Below are 17,180 nucleotides of genomic sequence, written 5' to 3' on the forward strand. Positions count from 1 at the left end.
GCCAGCATGTGCAGCGTCTGTCCTTCACCGAGGGGAAAGTCGGGGAGTTTTGGGGTGGCCCTGGCCCCGTTTGGTGGCACGGTGGCTGCTTGTGGTGCCTCCTCCTCGTTCCAGGCTGCAGGTGTCTGGCAGCCAGCAGCCAGCACTCATCAGCCTCCTCCAAGCCCCTCTTGCTGCCATTAAGGCACACATAAGGCTGAGAGCCTGCGGGTGTGAGGGAGGAACACGGGGACCGACCTGTGCACAGTGTGATGCTCTCCCTGCTGCTGGAGCCAGCAAACTCCTCCTCACAGGTTTTGCAACAGATTTGCGTGTTTTGGTAATCAGCGTAATACTGCTTGTCTTTTGAGGCCAGCTTGAGCTGAGTAGAGAGTCATTTAACTCCAGCACTCAGCCTCAGGACGTGGAGCGTGACCCCAAACTTCCCTGTATCTGATCTGAGCAGTTTGCGGGTGTTTTATTATATCTAATTCATAACCCAGTCTATTATTGGAAGAGCTGTTTCTGAGGCTTGGGGAGCAGGGGGGGAGAAAGCAGATTCCTGCCTTTAAATTAGGCAGCCGCTGCAGGGAGACAAATATTTTACAAAATAATGACCAAATTCTGCAGGAGAAAAATTGAGTTTGGGCTCAACTTTGGAGGGAGTTATTAAAAATTGATTTGCAAGTGCCACTGTGATTTTTGGGGACCAGCTCCTCTTTCCTAGCTCTTAAAAGCCCCGTTTTTCACCCAAAGTGAGAGAGAGGCAGCTCTCAGGGTGCCAGGCGTCCCCAGTCCGTGGTGGGTTGTTGGAGGAGGCACCTTGGGCTCGGGGTGCTCAGTGGGAAGCTCTGCCCAGTACAGCCCTGCTCAGCACAGCCAGGATGAGGGCATTTGCTCATCCCAACATGGATCAAACCAGAAAACTGGGCAGAGGTTTTGTCCCTGGGGAGGTGGTGGGGTTTGGGCAGGTGAGGAGTTGTGGTAACCTGGAAGGAAAGTGGAAACGCTCAGCTTTGGGGGCTGCAGGCATCCCAGCGGGGCAGGGCAAGCTGGCCTCTTCCCCCAGAACTTGCGCTGGGAACTAATTACTGCCTTCGCTGACATTTTCAGGGGGTGAGCAGCTGCCAAAGTACATCGTGAACGGAAACCTGGGCCAGGAGACTGGAGAAGGCTCCTCGCCGTGCTCCTCTCACCCAACTTTGGCTGCTGGAGCCCAGGCCGGGCCCCGCTCTGCGGCCTCTGCTCTGCCGTGCCGTCCCTCCAGGGCTAATTGAATCATGTGGCTGGAAATTGAATTCAATTGAAAAGATTAAATGAGCCAGGCTCGCCGCTCGCTGCAGCGCAGCTCCCAGCCCTGCTGCCGGAGGCTGGGAGCTCCCGGGAGTCCCACGGGGGCACGGAGGGGATGGGGAGGCTGCGGGGTGCTGGACACCCCCAGGGCAGGGCTCTCCTCCAGCCCTGCTGTGCCAGGTGAGCTCTCACCCCTTTCCCTGCCACGTGCAGCCCTGCCGAGTCCTGCAGAAGTGGCAGGAAAAAAACACTCAGGGTGGGCACAGAGCCCCCACAGCCCACCCAGCAGCGGGACCAGAGCCTTTCTGGGGCCTCGCTCCTTGCTGGCAGCCTGGGCAGGGCAGCTGAGGGCGCAGAGTGTGCACACCCCTTCCTCCCTCCCCCGTGCCCAGATTTCTCACACCTGCTGGTTTAGCACGTTACAGCTGAGGCTCCCTTTCTCCTGCAGTGTTCCTGCCTGCGAGGCTCCCCCAGCAGCTTGCAGGCGTCTGTTTATCCTCGAGATCCGCAGCTGAAATTCCCCCCGGATCCAAGTCTCGCAGCAGCAGGAGGCGCTCCCCGTGGAGCCGGGCACCTTCGCAGGGCTGTGAGTTTCCTCTGCTCCCAGCCGTGTCCTCGGTAATTCCCCGGGGGGACTTGTGCAGGAGGCAAAGCTGGCTGAAGGAGCTCCCGTTTCTGCCCTTCCCTCCTGGAGCTTCTGGCAGGGGGGAGCAGAGCTGCCCCTCGCTGCTGAGCGTAAGCCACAGCCCAGAGGTGACCACAGCCAAAATAAGATTGATGGCACGTGCTGGGAGCACGGCCCGAGGATGGCTATCGATGGCCACGGCTTTAAAATACTGTTAACAGGGGATAAATCCCCATGATTTAGAGCACTCAGCAATTACACGTTTAAAATTTCCTAAAGCTAGGCTCAGACTCCCAGTCCTGCTCCCTGCTTTTCCCGTAGAATTAATAGGACTGGAGATACGCAATTAGGCGATGCCAAGGCTGGGAGGGCGGATCGCTGCCTTGTGGTTACCTAACGAAGTGGTAAATTACGTCTTTCCCTGGCCCCCTGCACCGGCCTGAGCTTCAAGGGGCTGGGTGCTGCCAGCTCCTGCCGTACACACGCTCATCCTTTAAATCCCCTTTGTGCAGCATGGGCAGCTCCTGCAGGACCCCCGGAGGCTGCTCCCCTCCTGAACCCACAGATCCCTGCTCCCCATCCCACCCCGTGCTACCCACCGAGCCTTTCCCCCCTCTCCCCAGCCTGGCAAAGCATCTCACACTCGCCTGCAGGAGCACTTAGCCGGGATAAAAATAGCCACCTTCGCCTCCCCACGGACCAGAAGGTGAAAACTTCCCCGTGCAGCTCAGCGGGATGGGTCCGAGGGTGCTGGAGGCGAGGTGGGATTGCCCAGGTGAGCCCCCACAGCCCTCCCCACCCCAACACCTCTCCAGGACATGGCCAGTCCCTGGGGGCTGCTGGTGGATGCGGCTGGGGATGTGTTGGAGCAGGGAGCAGTGGGCGAGGATGGATGAGCCCGGCCATGTGGGGGTCCCCAGGGGGTCCCTGGGGTGGTTGGGGTCCTGCCCCAGCTGGGCTGAGCAGAGGGGCAGCGGCAGGGCTGTCCCAGGAGCTTCCTTCCCTCCAGCCAGGCTGCTGCACGCCAGCTCCGTGGCTGGGCGGTGGGGAGGGAACGTGTTTCCCCAGCCCTTCTCCGAGCATTTCTCCGCTGCGTTTTCTTCGCTAAATGGCTCTTATTTTTAGATCCAGGCAGTTGCTAAGCATCGCTGCCTCGCTAAGGCGGCTTCTTTCATGGCTTGACACCAAAGCACGCTGACAACACGCCGCCGCGTGAGCGCCGGCCCTCCCTCCTCGCTGCTCCGCGTTCCCTTCCTGCCCTGCAGCTCCCGGGGGCCAGCAGGGATGGGATGGGATGGGATGGGATGGGATGGGATGGGATGGGATGGGATGGGATGGGATGGGATGGAACGGGGTGCCCTGCCTGCCCCCAGCCCCTGCTCCCCTCCATCTCCCCGTGCGTCCTCCCTGGGATGAAGGATGCCAAATGCCATCGGCCCCCAAAACGCACCCAGGCCCTGTGGCACGGTGCCGTGGGGACTTGCAGCACACTCTGCGTCCCCCCAGTCCCCCTCGGTCGCAGATGGCAGCAGATCACTGGGGGCAGCAGTGGCACCGCCAGCACCCAGCACCAGATGTGGCCGTGGGGCTGTGAGCCCCGCTCCTGGCAGCACCGAGCCCCTGCAAGGCACCTGCCCCCCCCCGTGCTGCTGCTGCACCCCCGTCTGTGGGGCTGGAAGGAGGAACCCTGCTGTGACCCTGTGTGGGAAACTCGTGCTGGGGATGAGGGTGGCACAGGGGGGGGTTGCTCCCTCCTTTGGGTGCAAACAGGAGGGTTTTGGGACACCCTCGTTGCGCCTTTGTGGTGTCTTGGCTGCTGCACGGCCTCTCTGCCTCCGGCCAGCTCCCAGCCCAGCTTCTCCCCCATAGACCAGCCTCTCCAGCCTGGGCTTCGTCTCCTTGAGGAAGGGGTGAAGACCCCCTTGGGGATCCCAAAAAGTAGTGTTTGGGGTGCCCTCACCTCCCTGCAGCAGGGTGTGGGGGCCTGCGCTCCTCCTGCTGCCCTGCGCCTTTTCCATCCCGGTCCCCTTCTCCATCCCCATCCCTTTTTCCATCCCCATCCCTCCTGGTCCCCTTCTCCATCCCTGTCCCATTCCCCATCCCATTCTCCATCCCCATCCCCTTCCCCATCTCCTGTCCCCTTCCCCATCCCCATTCCCATCCCCATCCCCACGCAGCCCCCCGACCATCCCCAGATCCCCCGGACAGCCGATTTATCCCCCAGCGCCTCTCCCCTTCCCTCTCCCACCCCCGCACCCCCTAGGGCGCATCTCAGCGGCCGAGACGCGACCCCCCTCACCCCCCTCACCCCCCCACCGGCCCGGGCCGTGCCTCAGTTTCCCCGCGGCGGCGGGGCCGGGCCGGCGGCTCCCGGGAGGAGGCGGGGAAGGACGGGAGGGGAGGGGGCGGCCGTGCCCAGCCCCGGCGGCGGCGGCGCGCTCCTGCGAGCCGTGCCGAGCCGTGCCGAGCTCCCGGCTCCGCTGGCCCCTTCCCGCAGCCGCCGGGAGCGGCGGGGCGGGGGGAGGCGGCGGAGGCGGCGGCGGCGGCGGCGGCTCCGGGGGGGTGTCCCCAACCCCCTGCCCGGCGGCGGAGCCCGTGCGCCCCGTCGCGGATCCCCCCGACCCCGGCCAAGAAGATGCGGAGCAAAGGCAGGAAGGAGAGCCTGTCCGACTCCCGGGACCTGGACGGCTCCTACGACCAGCTGACGGGTGAGTGCAGCCCCCGGGGAAGGTGCAGCAGCCGCTCGGGGACCACGACCCCCCCCCCCCCGGGTTTCCCCCTTTGCCCCCAGCCCCCGTTCCCAGCGCGCTTCCAGCCCCGGCCCCTGCCCGCCCCGCTTCGCCGCACGCCTCGCCCCGGGGGTGGAGGGTGGCGGTGACCCCCGTGCTGGAGCAGGGGGGCAGCCCCCGTCCTGGGTGCCCCAAAGGGGGGTCGTGGCCCTGCGGAGGGAAAGGGTTTGTCCCCATGGCGCGCAGGGGTGCTTGGAGCCCTTTCGGCTGCCCCCAAGCCCGCATCGCCGCCCGGGACAGCAGGGTTTGGTGCTGGGCCCTCTCCAAAATGCCCCAGACCCCACAGCAGCACCCCAGCAGCAGGGTCCCCCAGGGACAGAGGTGTCCCCAACCCAGAAAATCCCCCAGCGGCTCCGCAGCCCGCTCTCTCCTCCACCGGGCACCCGGTGCTCCCTGGGGACAATCACAGCCTCCCGTGGGGCAGAGCACCTCAGCCCCCGAGCTGGGGTGGCTGTGGGGCAGGGAGAGGCCAGATATGACCCATCCACAACCCTACAGCATCCCCCCCACCTCACCCTCTGCCTCCAGCAGGGAATTGCCCGGCTTCCCACGCGGCACCGCAACCTCCCTGCCTCGCACCTCGTGCCCTGCTGTCCGGTACCTGGGCTGGAGCCGTGGCTCCCCTCCTTCCCCGCGTGCTCTCCACGGATCCGGCCGAGCCCCATCCCCTCGTAGGGTGCCAGCAGCTGGGAAATGGGGCAGCAGCTTCCCCCTTTGCTTTCGGGGCCCATGGTGGAGCCCAGCCTCTCCGTGGCCGGCGCAGTCGGGTGCCCTCGTGCCGCAGGCAGCGGGTGTGCACACAGGGAGATCCCCATCCCCAGGGTGCTTTTCTGGCCGTGCTCTGCTGCAGGTTTCGGGCTTTGCTTTGGAGCTTCAAGGAGGCAGAGGCAGCAGGGCAGGACCCCCACGCCGCTTTTCCCAGCAGCTCGGCGCATGGGGGATGCCGCTCGCTGCCTGCACGGGCGTGCTGCAGGGAAGGATATTTTTGAGCTGTGTAGGAACTTGGAACCCACACACAACTTTCGGTTTCTCCGGTAACTTTAAAATGCCCATATGGGTTTAAATCAAACCGAATGTAAAAATAAATTCCAGTCTCTCCGAGACCCTTTTTCCACCCGGGTTTGCCTCCGAGCAAGGTGTGCAGCAGGGACCTGGGCAGGGGAGAGCCGTGCCCGCTGCTGCGGGGCTGCTGGGGAGCAGGGCTGGAAGCAGCTGTCCCATTTCACAGCGAGGCATGGGGAAGGCACACGCCACCCATGTGCCATCGCTGTCCGGTCCCCCTGTGGTGGCTTTTTGGTGCTGGCTGGACGTGCCGAGGCTGTCCCTGCCTGTAGAGAAAAGTTGTTTTTCTCCTAGAAAGAGCGTAGAAGTGATGCAGGCAGGAGAGGGGGACGCAGCCTGAGCTTTGGGCAGGGTTTAATAGCTCGAGCCCCCGCCTGCTACCCTGGCCTGGGCTCTCTGGTTCCCTCCAGGGATGCAGGGAGGAGCCCCTGGGGCTGTAGCAAAGCCCCAGGGTGGAGGTGGTGTCCCCCTGGTGTTTGGTGTCTCAGCCCCGTTTGGGGACCAGAATGAGCGCAATGGGGTTTTCCTTCAGCCCCCAGCTCCAGCAGGGTCCGGGGACATCTGCAGTGCGAGCTGTGAACCGAGAGATGATTTTGATGTCAGACCTGACACGAGATGTCCCCACGGCAGCTCCAGCACCTGCTGCTGCTGCAGACGGGGCCGGCAGCTGATCCCCAACCCCCCCAAAAACAGGGGTGAGGGCGACAAGACCCCCGTTTATACACAAATACAGAAGGGCCAGACACACAAACAGGAGAGAGGCTGAACACAAGAAGGGCTCCCCAGCTGCAGGAACCCCCAGCGGCTCACGGGGATTTTTATTTTAGATCTCGAGAGCTGCTGGCAACCCGGCTGCACCCACAGCTCGCCCTGGCCACGCACCAGCAGCGTCGCCGTGCCCGGTGCCGGTCGGAGCGGCGGTGGCAGCACGGGGGCTGCACGTGGCCGTGGGTGTGAGAGGCCAGGGCGAGCGTGCAAGCCGTGGGGAGAGGGGGCTGAGCGGGGGCCGTGCGCCCGCCGGGGTGTTAAGGAGAGAAAAGCTGAAGGGCTCCGCCGGTAGGAAATTAAAGCGGTCCATTTCGGGGCGAGTTAGATGACGCCAGCGAGAAATAAAAGCCATCCATAAATTACATTATTCCTCCAGCCCTCTAATGACAGCGGTGATTAGCGCGCGGGCAGAGCCCCGAGCCCGTGTCTTGGGACTGCTCCGGCCATGGCGCTCGGTGCAGGAGAGATGGGACCCGAGGGCCGCCCTGCCCTGAGGACCGGAGGTAAATTCCCCAAGGAATAGAGGGTCCCGGAGGGGGCTTTTCCTCCTGGCTGATGCTCCAGGAGGAGCAGGGATGGGTGTCCACGGGTTCCACGTCACCCCATGGGGTGAGCCTTTCCCCGCCATGTCCTGCGAGCACCGGCGTGGGGTCCCCACCAGGCACCCTCAGCTGCTGGGTGGAAGGGCGAGGGATTCACCTGCAGGAGGGTTGCTTTTCCTCCTTGCTTTTTTTTTTTTTTCCCTCCCGTAGCGTTTCGGGGCGCCGAGCAACAGCTTTGCTCCACCCCGAAGGCAGCCGCAGCGCTAGCAGAGGGTGAGCAATTGCTATAGAGACCAGCCGCAGAGCTTTGGGATCCTCCTGCCTCCCGGGGTGCCACGGAGGGGTGGGCACCCCACAGCTCTGGCACTTCTCGGAGCCCCCATGAGATGAGAAGTGCACGTATTTTAAGGCATCTCCCAGCCTAAAACTCACACCCGCCAGGGGGATGGTGTCAGCTCTGCTGTCCCACTTAGAGGCATGGAGGGGGTGCTGGGACAGCCCGGGTGGGAGCTCCTCGCACAAGCTCCCAAGTCCTTCCCCGTGGGATCCGAGCCTGCTGCCCATCTCCTGCTGCTCCCCAGTCCACCTCCTCTCCCTGCTGCTGCTGCCACCCCCTGCGCCCACCCCTCCGCTTGCCGCTGCTGCTCCGCTGCCCGGCGGTGAGGCTGGGCTGGAAGCCGGGCTGTCCCCAAATCCAGGTCCCCAATGTCCCCGGGAAATCCTTGGTTGGGGTGGGGAACAGCGAGGAATGGGCTCCCACCGGGGTGGGGGCTCCCGTGGGGTCCCCCTGTGCCAAACGTCCCCGCAGATGCTGCACCTTCCCAGGGCGATGGGAGCGTTGCCTGACCGCCTCGTCTGTCTGCTGCCACCCCCCCTCCGGCGTCTGTCCCCCCCTGCCTCGGTCCTCTTTGCTGTCCTGGCTTGTTCACGGGGCTCGGCGGCCTTTCCTAAATGGATGCTGAGCTCCTGGGGGGCTCTGATGGTGGGGAGGTGGGGCGGTGACCCCCAGCAGCCAGGGCAGAGGTGGGCACCGGGGGCGATGCTGCCATGGCCAGGCTGGATTTTGGCAATAGAGGGGCCCAAATTGCTCCTTGAGCATCACGTCTCGTGGTGTGGGACACGATGAGGGGCCACCACGGGCTGTGCCAGGTCCATACAGAGCCTTTGCCTCGTGATTTGGGCACCAGGCGGTGGCACCAGCCCGCAGGACAGCGGGGACCCTGTTAGCGGAGCCACCCCTCACCCCCCTTCCCTCGCTGGCTCCGCTCATTAGCGGTGTTTTCATTAGGAGAAGTGGTTTGGTTTCGTTTAAGCCAAATTGCTGTGCTTGGGAGATGATAAATCCATCTGCTGGCAAATCGCTCTCCCGCCGCCGGCACGGATCCCGGCCCCGGGCTTTAATTGTGCTGCAGATGAATGAGCCTCCGGCCAAATGAATCTCCCTGCCCTGCCTGGGGGGGCTGTGCGGGCAGCCCCGACGCCACGGTGAGGGGCTCCAGCTTGGGCTGGGGGGATCAAAATCCCCTGTTAAGGGGTTGCTGAGCCCCCAGGGTGGGTTTAGCAGGAGGGGAGTCGGGGCAGGGGGTGGCCTCGTTCTCCATGAGCTGCTGGGGGCCAGGGGGTCGGCACCTTCAGCGTCTCTGAATTTTGGTCTCTCCAAACGTTTCCCCTCTGCTGTGGGCAGTGCCCGTGGGCTGGGGTGCCCTAGGTTGTGCGGGGCTGTGCGTGCACCTCCTGGGCTCATCTCTGTCTGTTCTTTCACCCAACCCCAGCCCCATTTCGGCAGGAGCTGCCCAGTTTCTGGACCTGCCGGGTCAGGAATCCCCGGCTCTGGCACAGCACTGGCACTGCTGCTGCAGCTCGGTGTCCCATCCACGCTGCTCCCGCTCCCCAATTTGGGGACACTGGGGCTGCTGTGGCTGCCTGCAAGCTGAGGGTGCTCAAGGGGAGCAGAGGAGAGACAGCAGGGTGGTTTTGGTCAGGATACCCCATGCCACATCCCCTTGGCCTCATTGCAAGATGATGAGAGGCTGGCAGGACCCGTCACCAAGCCTCCCTGGGGCAGAATGGGGCCTCCTGCTCCTGTCCCCTTTACCTGCCCCTTCCCATCCCCAAACCACGCACCCATGGGTGCCCCCCAGACCCCGCAGGAGCCGGGGACACCCTCACCTGCTCTCACCCGGTCGCTGCAGTGGGGTGAGATGAGAACCAGCCCGCTCCCTAACGAGATTAGGCGGATGAGCCGCTGCTCCTGGCCCCCCTGGATAATTGCTTCTTCCTAGATTGCGTTTTGAAAAATCGCTTCGCTTACAGCAAGCCCCCGGAGCAATAATCCACCCAGCTCTCCGTCACCACAGGATGCCCCCTGGGGACACGGTGGCGGTGTGCTGACCCCCTCTGCGTGTCCCCTGGGGTCCCCAGGAGGTGTGTGGCCGGGCTGGCCGGCCCTCGGTGGCTCTCAGGTTGCTCCGGGAGGAAATCCTACAAACCACGGCGGGCAGCCGCCCGTCCTGGTGTGCCTGGGGGGCACACGGGTGGGCACAGCCCCCCCAGCTCTGCGCACACCTGCGGGGACCCCAGAGGGGCGGACGCTGGGGCTGGGTTTTGGGGTCACACATGGGGCTCACGCCTCACATTTCCCCGGCGCGTCTCCCCTCGGCGGTGCGAAGTGAGTCACTGCCAGGCTCCGGGAATCACTCATGTCAGCTCCCCCTCTGCCGCAAAGTCATTAATGCGAGCGGAATAATTCGTTGCGTAACTCGGAGGCTGGGCGCCAGCGCTGCTCCGGGGGGTGACGCCTGCCCGGCTCCCCCCTGTGCCCCCCGGGGTCGGGATGGGAGCGGACAGCGAGGTGCCACCATCCCCTGGGACCATCCTGGCCCCGCTGGGGTCACGGCCCCATGGGCGCACGGTGCCGGCAGCGATGCTGGCAGCTCCCCGGGAGGTTTTCCCCAAAGGGCTGAGTCCTGCCCCATTGCTCGGTGCTTGTTCTTCCTCGTGTGGCTCCTGCAAGGGGCTCTGTGGGGATAAGAAGTGTCCCCCCCCCTTGGTTTTGGTGTGCGTGCTGCTGCCCTGGCTGGAGATGCTCTCCGTAGTAGGGTCAGATCCCTGCCAGAAGGGCAGGGAACAACTCGGTCCCTAAAAATCCTCATAGAGGGTGCCCCCCTGCCCCTCCCAGGGTTAATTTATTCATCTGAGGGTGCTGCGATGGGAGATGGGGAGCCTGAGAGGCTGAGAGCAGCAGGGTTTGGCGATGGGAAGGGAGGTGGCTGGGGGCTGCGCAGGGGCCAGCGGTGTGGGACGGGCAGGAGAGAGGTGGCCGTGTCCCCAACCAGTCCCCTGGGGGGGTTCGGGGCCTAGAGGGAGGTGACGGTGCCCAGGATTTAAAAGAAACCCATTGGAAACCCCAAATGGGAATGGTCGGGATGCCCAAGGGGCACGGGGACTCGGGGACCCCCCATCCCCGAGACGCCGCGCGGCTCCCTCCCCGCTGTTTGTTTCCTCCGCCCGCCCTGCTGTAATTACAGCCCGCTGTCACTCTCCCGTAATACATCTTGGCTTTTATCACTGCTTAATTAAATAACCGTGGGGAAGTGAGGGGCCGTTAACCCCTCGTGTGCCGGCACGAACAACCCCGTGGTGCTGGGGAGGTGGCAGAGGGGCACGGGGAGGGCTGCTGGGGGGGCGCAGCCAAACGAGGGTACCCCCGTGTCTGTGCTAGATAAGAAGTGCTGGTATTTGTTGTTTGGGGTCAGTGGGGGTGTTTCAGCGGGGCAGCGGATCACAGATCTTGGCGGGATGCTGGAGGACTCACGGGGTGATAAAGGTGCAGGTGGGCACATGCTGTGGGGTGGGAAAGGGTGCACAGGCTGGGGAGCTGGCAGACCTTTCCAAAATCCTGGGAGCCACCTCCAACCATGATTAGCTGCTGCTAACGAGACGTTGGGCTTGGAAATGCAAAATCTGGGGATGGTGAGATTTTGGGGATGCCTCATGGCAGGGTGCTGTGGGCTGGGGGGTTCACGGATGAGCGGGGCAAGGAGAGCAGGGGGCGACCTGCAGCTTTGGGGTGCCGGTGCCTTTCCTCCTCCTCCTGCTGCAGGAGCTGAGCGCTGCCAAGGATTTGCAGCCCTGACTTTGAGGCTTTGCACAGATCAAAGCCTGGGGGGCATCTCTCATCTCGGCTTACCTGGGCCCTGCCTGCCCCCAGCCCAGGGCGCGGGGGGATTTGGAGGCAGTGCTGGCAGCCGGAGGCTGCTGGCTAAATCCAGCCGAGCCTCTCGCTCCGTGGGAGCCTCCGCAAATCGTCCCTCGAGCCCAGGCAGCGCTGGTACAAATCTGCTGCTAATTAGACTTGAAAGTCCTCCCGTGAGCTCAGGCGCGGGATGGATATTTGGTTATTAACAGATTTATTTCTGAGCCTCTCGGCAGGTCTGGCACCGGGAGGCTGAGCTCTCCCCAGGCTCGCTCGCTCCTCTCGGGGGCACCTGGGGGCTCCTGGGGATGGGGTGGCTGCTCAGCCCCTCTGCTTATTTTTGGGGTGTCCCAGAAAAGTGGGGACAAGGAGGGTGCTGGAGCAGAGGGGTTTGCTCCGTCATTGCGGGTCTGCTGTCTGGGGGACCCAAGGGGAGCCCCCATTTATTTTAGGGGGTGTCCGGCCGTGCGTCTGCTCCCCCCTGGTGCTGATCCATCCCTCACCTGGCCGCGGGGCTGGGAGCTCCTGCCCCTTGTGCCGAGGCTGCAAACCAGGCCTGTGTTTTTCTCACCAGGGCTGGAGGGAGCCAAGCACCACGGCACCCCCCCGGGAGAGCATCCCTCCCTGCGGCAGAGGCAGGCAAACAGAGACCGTAGCACTGCTTCGGAAACAACCCAAAATAGCTTTCCTGTCCCCAAAACGTCACTTTAACACGGCATATGCTGAGGGCCCCCCCGGGGCTTGCAGCAGGCTGAGCGCGTGCCCTGGAGGTGCCCTGTGGCCGGGGGGGCAGGAGCGGGCAGGGGGTGAGGGGTTGGCATGGGGAGCATCAATCCCAAGTGTTTGGGGTTGAGGCTGAAAAAAGCCACCCCTGGATCCCCCCCAGGCAGGATGTCACCCAGCGGGGGTGTCAGGCCAGCTGGGGGGCTGCCGGTGTGGGGACATCAAGGGGGGAGAGCTGTGGGTTGGGGTCTCGGCCCCATCTCCAGCCTCCCTCCCTGCTGCATCTCCGGGAACAGGGAGCAGGCCCCTTGCTGCAGCACCGGGGTTATTCATAGCAGCAAACACTCCCCGTGCCTTCAAGCCGAGTCCGTTTGGGGGAGATCCCTGCCTTTTGAAGACTGTTTTCCCTCCCTGGGATCCGTGGGACACCTTATCTTGCTCTTCCAGCTGTGCAGCCGCTGCGTGCCGGCGCTCCTGGTGCTGCACCGAGGGGGCCACGCTGCCAGCCCACGGACACCCCCGGGACCCACGTGCCTGGGAGGCGAGGTGACATCCCCGGCACCTCTGTCCCCGCCGTCCCCACCTCCCGTCACCCCGCCGAGCTGGCGCTGATTGCACGGAAATGAGCCCGGTGCCGTTTATCGGAGCACAACCTGTGCGTAATCGCACGGGGCTTGCTGATTTGTCTCTGGCAGGTTTGGGGACAGGGTGGGGGCTGTAACGAGGCGCTGCTCCCATCCCTGTGGCCAAGCTGAGATTTATTTTTCTTCCCCAGTCTGCTCAGGTGAGGTTTGGAGAGGGCAGGGAAGGCTCTGGGGGCATGGAAAGTGTGGGGTGCTGTGCCGGGGGTGGAAACCCTGCTGACCCCCGTGGGGCGGGTGGGCATCCAAGGGGCAAAATGAGCCCCACTGGTGCTCTTTTGGGATTAGGAGGTGCTGCAGCTGTGCTCTTTGAGGGTCTTGGGGTGGTCTCGGGGTGCACCCATGGCTGGGGGTGGTGAAGCCAGCCCGCCCCGTCCCCTCCTCCCCGGGTGCAATGAATTATTCACGCCCCGCAGGCGGGGGTGCCGCAGCCCGCCCGTGTGCTGCGGAGCACAGAGAGCTTTTCTGTGTAAATCCTTGAAATATTTAGCAGAACTGACTTAAAAATACAGCCTGGGAGGAGCCTTGGTGGAACCTGGGGGCTGGGACGGGAGCAGCTCAGCTCCCATGGGCCGGTGATGGGTGCGATGGATGCCCCGGCGTGCAGCTCGGGGGGGCTTTGGCTCGAGCTGCTGGTGGAGCTGGTGTCTGTCTGTCCAAACACCCGTCTTTGGGTTTTTCTGGACGTGTCCCCAACCCCAGCCTTGTGCCACCAGTGCCGGGCTGCTGCCCCATCTCCCTCTGCGTGCCAGCCACGGGCAGGATGGCATTTGGGGCCAGCAGCCTCGGGGCTGGGCTCCTTCCCTGGCAGCACCTCCCCGAGCAGCGGGATCACACCACATGCATTTTTTAACAAGCTCCAGCAGCTGGGAACGAGCCGAGCTGTCACGGCAGGTCGCTGATCAAAGCCAGACGTGCTGTGGCAGCCTGCGGGAGGGTGGCCCTGCACGCCACCCCTCTCCATCACACGGGGATGCGTTACGGGGCATTTACCCTGGCACAGCAGCTCGGGACGCAGCACGTGAGCTGCCCCTGCACCCCTGGGGACAGCGGGATGTCTGCCCCGCTCCGTGCCCTGCTCAGCTCCCTCCTGTCCCCGTTACATCCCCGGATCAGGGGACAGGCCCACCAAAGGGCCCCTGCAGCTGGTGGCGCACGATTTCCTCCGCGAGCACCTGCTGAAGCCCCGGGCTGTGACGGCGCATCCCATGTCAGATGCGCTGCAAATCCTGCCTGCTAATAGCTATGCAAATTACCTCATTAGCCGCCTTATTTATTTCCTCCGGCATCGTGGCGTCGTGTTTTCGGCACTCCCCTGCCTCCCGGAGGCTGCAGGTCCCCAGGGCTGGGAGGAGGCAGCGTGGCCAGGGCTGGAGGGACACCGCGCCGTGGTGCTGTTGGGGACCAGGGGCTGGAGTCGTGCCTCTCCTCATCCCTTTTGCCCCAGTTCTGGGGGGGCTCTCTGCCACCTGAGAGCATTTCCCAGGGGTGTTCCCATGCCCACGGCACCGTGACAGTGGGATGGGCATTGTGTGTGCACGAGGGACCCCATAAAAGTGCCAGCCCTACATACCTTGCCCCAGCCACCCCACAGACTTTGCGCCGTGCCGCCTGCCAGCGCTGTCTTCTCCCCCCGCTGCTGTTTACCTTTGATTCCCCCCCTCTTTTTGCGGCTGTGCCGATGAATATTTCATGGCAGGGAAGCAGCACAAATTCCCCCGGCTGCTCCCTGCCCCCAGCGCTCTCCTGGCAGCCCCCAGCCCCACGGCCATGGCCCGGGGAAGCTTGGGGGGGGACCGTGGTGCGTGTCCCCTCCCCGGCAGAGCTGTCACCGTCGTGGCCATATATCCACGCACACGTGGCTGACACATCCGCACACGTCCCCCGCTGTCCCCCGAGTGCCACCAGGCAGCTGAACGAGCCCTGTCCCCAGCTCACCTCCCCGTGGCCTGGTTCTGCGCTGTGCGGGGGCTCCTCTTAGCGTCAGGCAGCAGCAGCAGCACGGTGCCACTGCACGGCCTGTGTCACCCCACAGGCTTTGTCACCCCCATGGGCTCTGTCACCCCGCTGGGCTTTGTCACCCCACAGGTGGCACAGGGTGACCCCGTGGCTTTGCTGCTCTCCTGGGCGGGTGGCAGGCGGTGTCCCCACTGCCAGCCCGGGGACCGTGCGCTCGGAGGGAGCTGGGGATGGGAACCAGGAGGGAGCTGCTGTGGGGTCCTTCCTTGCAACCCCCCTGCTGCATGTGGGGTGGGGAGGGGACAGTCCCCAGGCTCAGCCCAGGGGGTCCCTGCAAGCTTCTGCCTGCTGTCATTGCACGAGGCCCCCCCTGGAGAGCCGAGGGCTGAACCAAAGGGGTGATGCTCTTTGGGAACCCCTCTCCAGTTCCAGCCTGGTTTAGCACCCAAGGGTGCTGGTGGGGCAGCCAGGGCTGGGGGGTGACATCGGTGCCGGGCTCTTCTCCCCAGCCGTGTCCCCAAGGCCACCGTGGGGTGCTCTGTGCATGCAGTTTTGGGGCGCCTGTCCCACATGGACATCAGGGCGCGCAGGATGGTGCTGGCATCGCCCACCTCCCGCAGACCTGCTCCCAAGGAGCGGGGTGATGGATTTGGGATTTCTCTGCCAACTTTGCTGCTGTCGTGTCCTGTGGGCTCTGGCACCCTCCTGTGGCTGTTTGCCACCTCTCTGGTGTCCCACGGGTTTTTTTGGGTGCTGGGCACCACAGGCGAGGACGAGGGTCTGGGCACCCTGATCTGTCCCTGTGGGGCGGCAGGAGGGGACTGGGCACTGCTGGCAGCCCAAATTTCCGACCTTTTGGCTGATGGAGGTAGGATGCCCCTTCTTTTGGGGAGCAGGGGGTGAGGTTACCCCATACCAACCCTGGGGGGGCTCCTGCCCTGCCCCTTAGGGCTCCTGGCAGGGACTGGGCACTCCGGCTGTGCCTGGCCGGCTCGTGCCTGCGCACCCTTTCCGTCTCCAAGGGAGCAGAAGCTGTAATTTCCATCACGTCCCTTTTTCTTCGCTTCCTCCCCCATTAATAAGAGATGAAGCTCATGAGATAATAGAGCCGGGATGGACGCGGAGCTGCCATCCTGCTGGCACGGGGGGTGGAAGCGATGCGGAGCAGGGAACCGCAGCTGGGGAAATGGGGCTCGGGGAAGGGACGTGCTTGCCAGGAGGCACGGAGCATCTCGGGCTGGCTCTGGGAGCTGGGAAATCCCACTGCTGCCACGCGCCAGACTCTCTCCTGGCTCTGACACACCGTGCAAACCAGCAGCTCGCTGCCAGCCCCAGCTTTGGAGTGAGCAGCTCTGAGTCCGGGCAGCGTGGGAGCCTGAATCCTCTTTTTCCCATCCTTGCACCTCCTCTCCTTCGCTGTGTGGAGCCCGCTGGAGGTACCCGGGGATGCAGGATGCTCGCCGTGAGGGATGCCTGGGGATGTGGGATGCTCGCTGTGCCAGACAAATGATGCCTGGGGATGCAGGATGCTCTCGGCACCTAGTACCAAGGATGGTACCCAAGGTACCCAAGGCTGCAGGACGCTCTCAGCGCTGGATGGGTGATGCCCAGGGATGCCGGACGCTCTCCATTTCAGCTCCCCTCCGGAAGGAGCATCCTTTGGAGAGAGGCGGCCCCGGGATGCAGCAGTGCCTCATTGGCCAGCGGGACCTGTGGAGCCTGCGGGTTGCCATACCAACCTGCCTCGGCTCCTGGGGCGAGCTGGTGCCAAGGGGCGGACCACGAGCCGGGGGCAAGCCGGGGCTCTGCCAGCCGGGAGGTGCCCGCCTGCCTCTCCCCGAGGCTCCCCAGCCCCGAGCATCCCCCGGCTGCTGCTCCCCACCTCTCCCCGCAACCCTTTTTGCAGAGGGGGCAGCGGGTTGGCACAGCTCCGGGGGTCTCACCCTGGCACCCCACTGCCTGCCCTGCAGCTGAGGCTGAGCTTTGGTGCACCTCCGCCTGGGGAGAGCCATCCCTGGTGGCTTTTTGGCTGGCAGCCCGGCCTCCCGGGACCATCCCGGCACAAAACTTCCCGGCTGCCTGCCTGCCACCCGGGAGCAGGGCCTGGAGGCTGCCGCGCTGCCGCTGCCCTCCCCGCAGGGCTGCTGCACCCGCCGCTGATGCCCACGGGCTCGCTGCGGGCTGGGAAGGCTCTGTCCTGCCCCAGGCATCGCCGGGCACTCGGAGGAGCCGGGGGCTGTTTGGTGGCTGGGTTTGGGGGGGTTGAGGCCGGGTCCCTCCCCAGCGCTGCGAGCTGGAGCCATGAGCCAGTGCCAGCAGCGCTGCAAGAGGCAGCTGGGCCGGGTGATCCGCTCCTTCTACCAGTTCGTCACCGGGACCCTCTCCCAAGGTAGGTGCTGCCCTGGGGGCTGGGGGCTCCGTGCTGCGGGAGGGGGGCTCCGTGGGGTTGTGTCTGCGGGGTTATTTGGGGAGGGGGGCGTTTGGGTGCTGAGAGATTCAGCCCCAAGGCAGGGGGGTCGCAGCGTGCTCCATGGGGAGCAAGGCGAATGATGCTTGTAGGGGTGATGAGAGCCCCCGGAGGTCCCCTGAGGACTTGGGGTGCCA

At 64.4% G+C, this 17,180-nt stretch overlaps 1 protein-coding gene across 3 annotated transcripts in view; it reads left to right on the top strand.

The window, feature by feature from the left end:
* Nucleotides 1-1,543: 1,543 nt before the first annotated feature.
* Nucleotides 1,544-17,180, top strand: part of KCNIP2 (potassium voltage-gated channel interacting protein 2) — a 30,533-nt gene continuing 14,896 nt past the window's right edge. For 2 of the 3 annotated variants that reach the window (XM_068688540.1, XM_068688539.1), the window contains exon 1: nucleotides 4,286-4,605. In XM_068688540.1, the coding sequence (XP_068544641.1) occupies nucleotides 4,533-4,605 (73 nt within the window). In that variant the 5' untranslated portion in view covers nucleotides 4,286-4,532. Of the gene's footprint in view, nucleotides 4,606-17,180 lie in introns of all 3 variants that reach the window. The other variant, XR_011098314.1, reaches the window with a different exon arrangement.

The sequence above is a fragment of the Anas acuta genome, chromosome 7 (assembly GCF_963932015.1).
Source record: "Anas acuta chromosome 7, bAnaAcu1.1, whole genome shotgun sequence".
Classification (NCBI taxonomy): domain Eukaryota; kingdom Metazoa; phylum Chordata; class Aves; order Anseriformes; family Anatidae; genus Anas; species Anas acuta.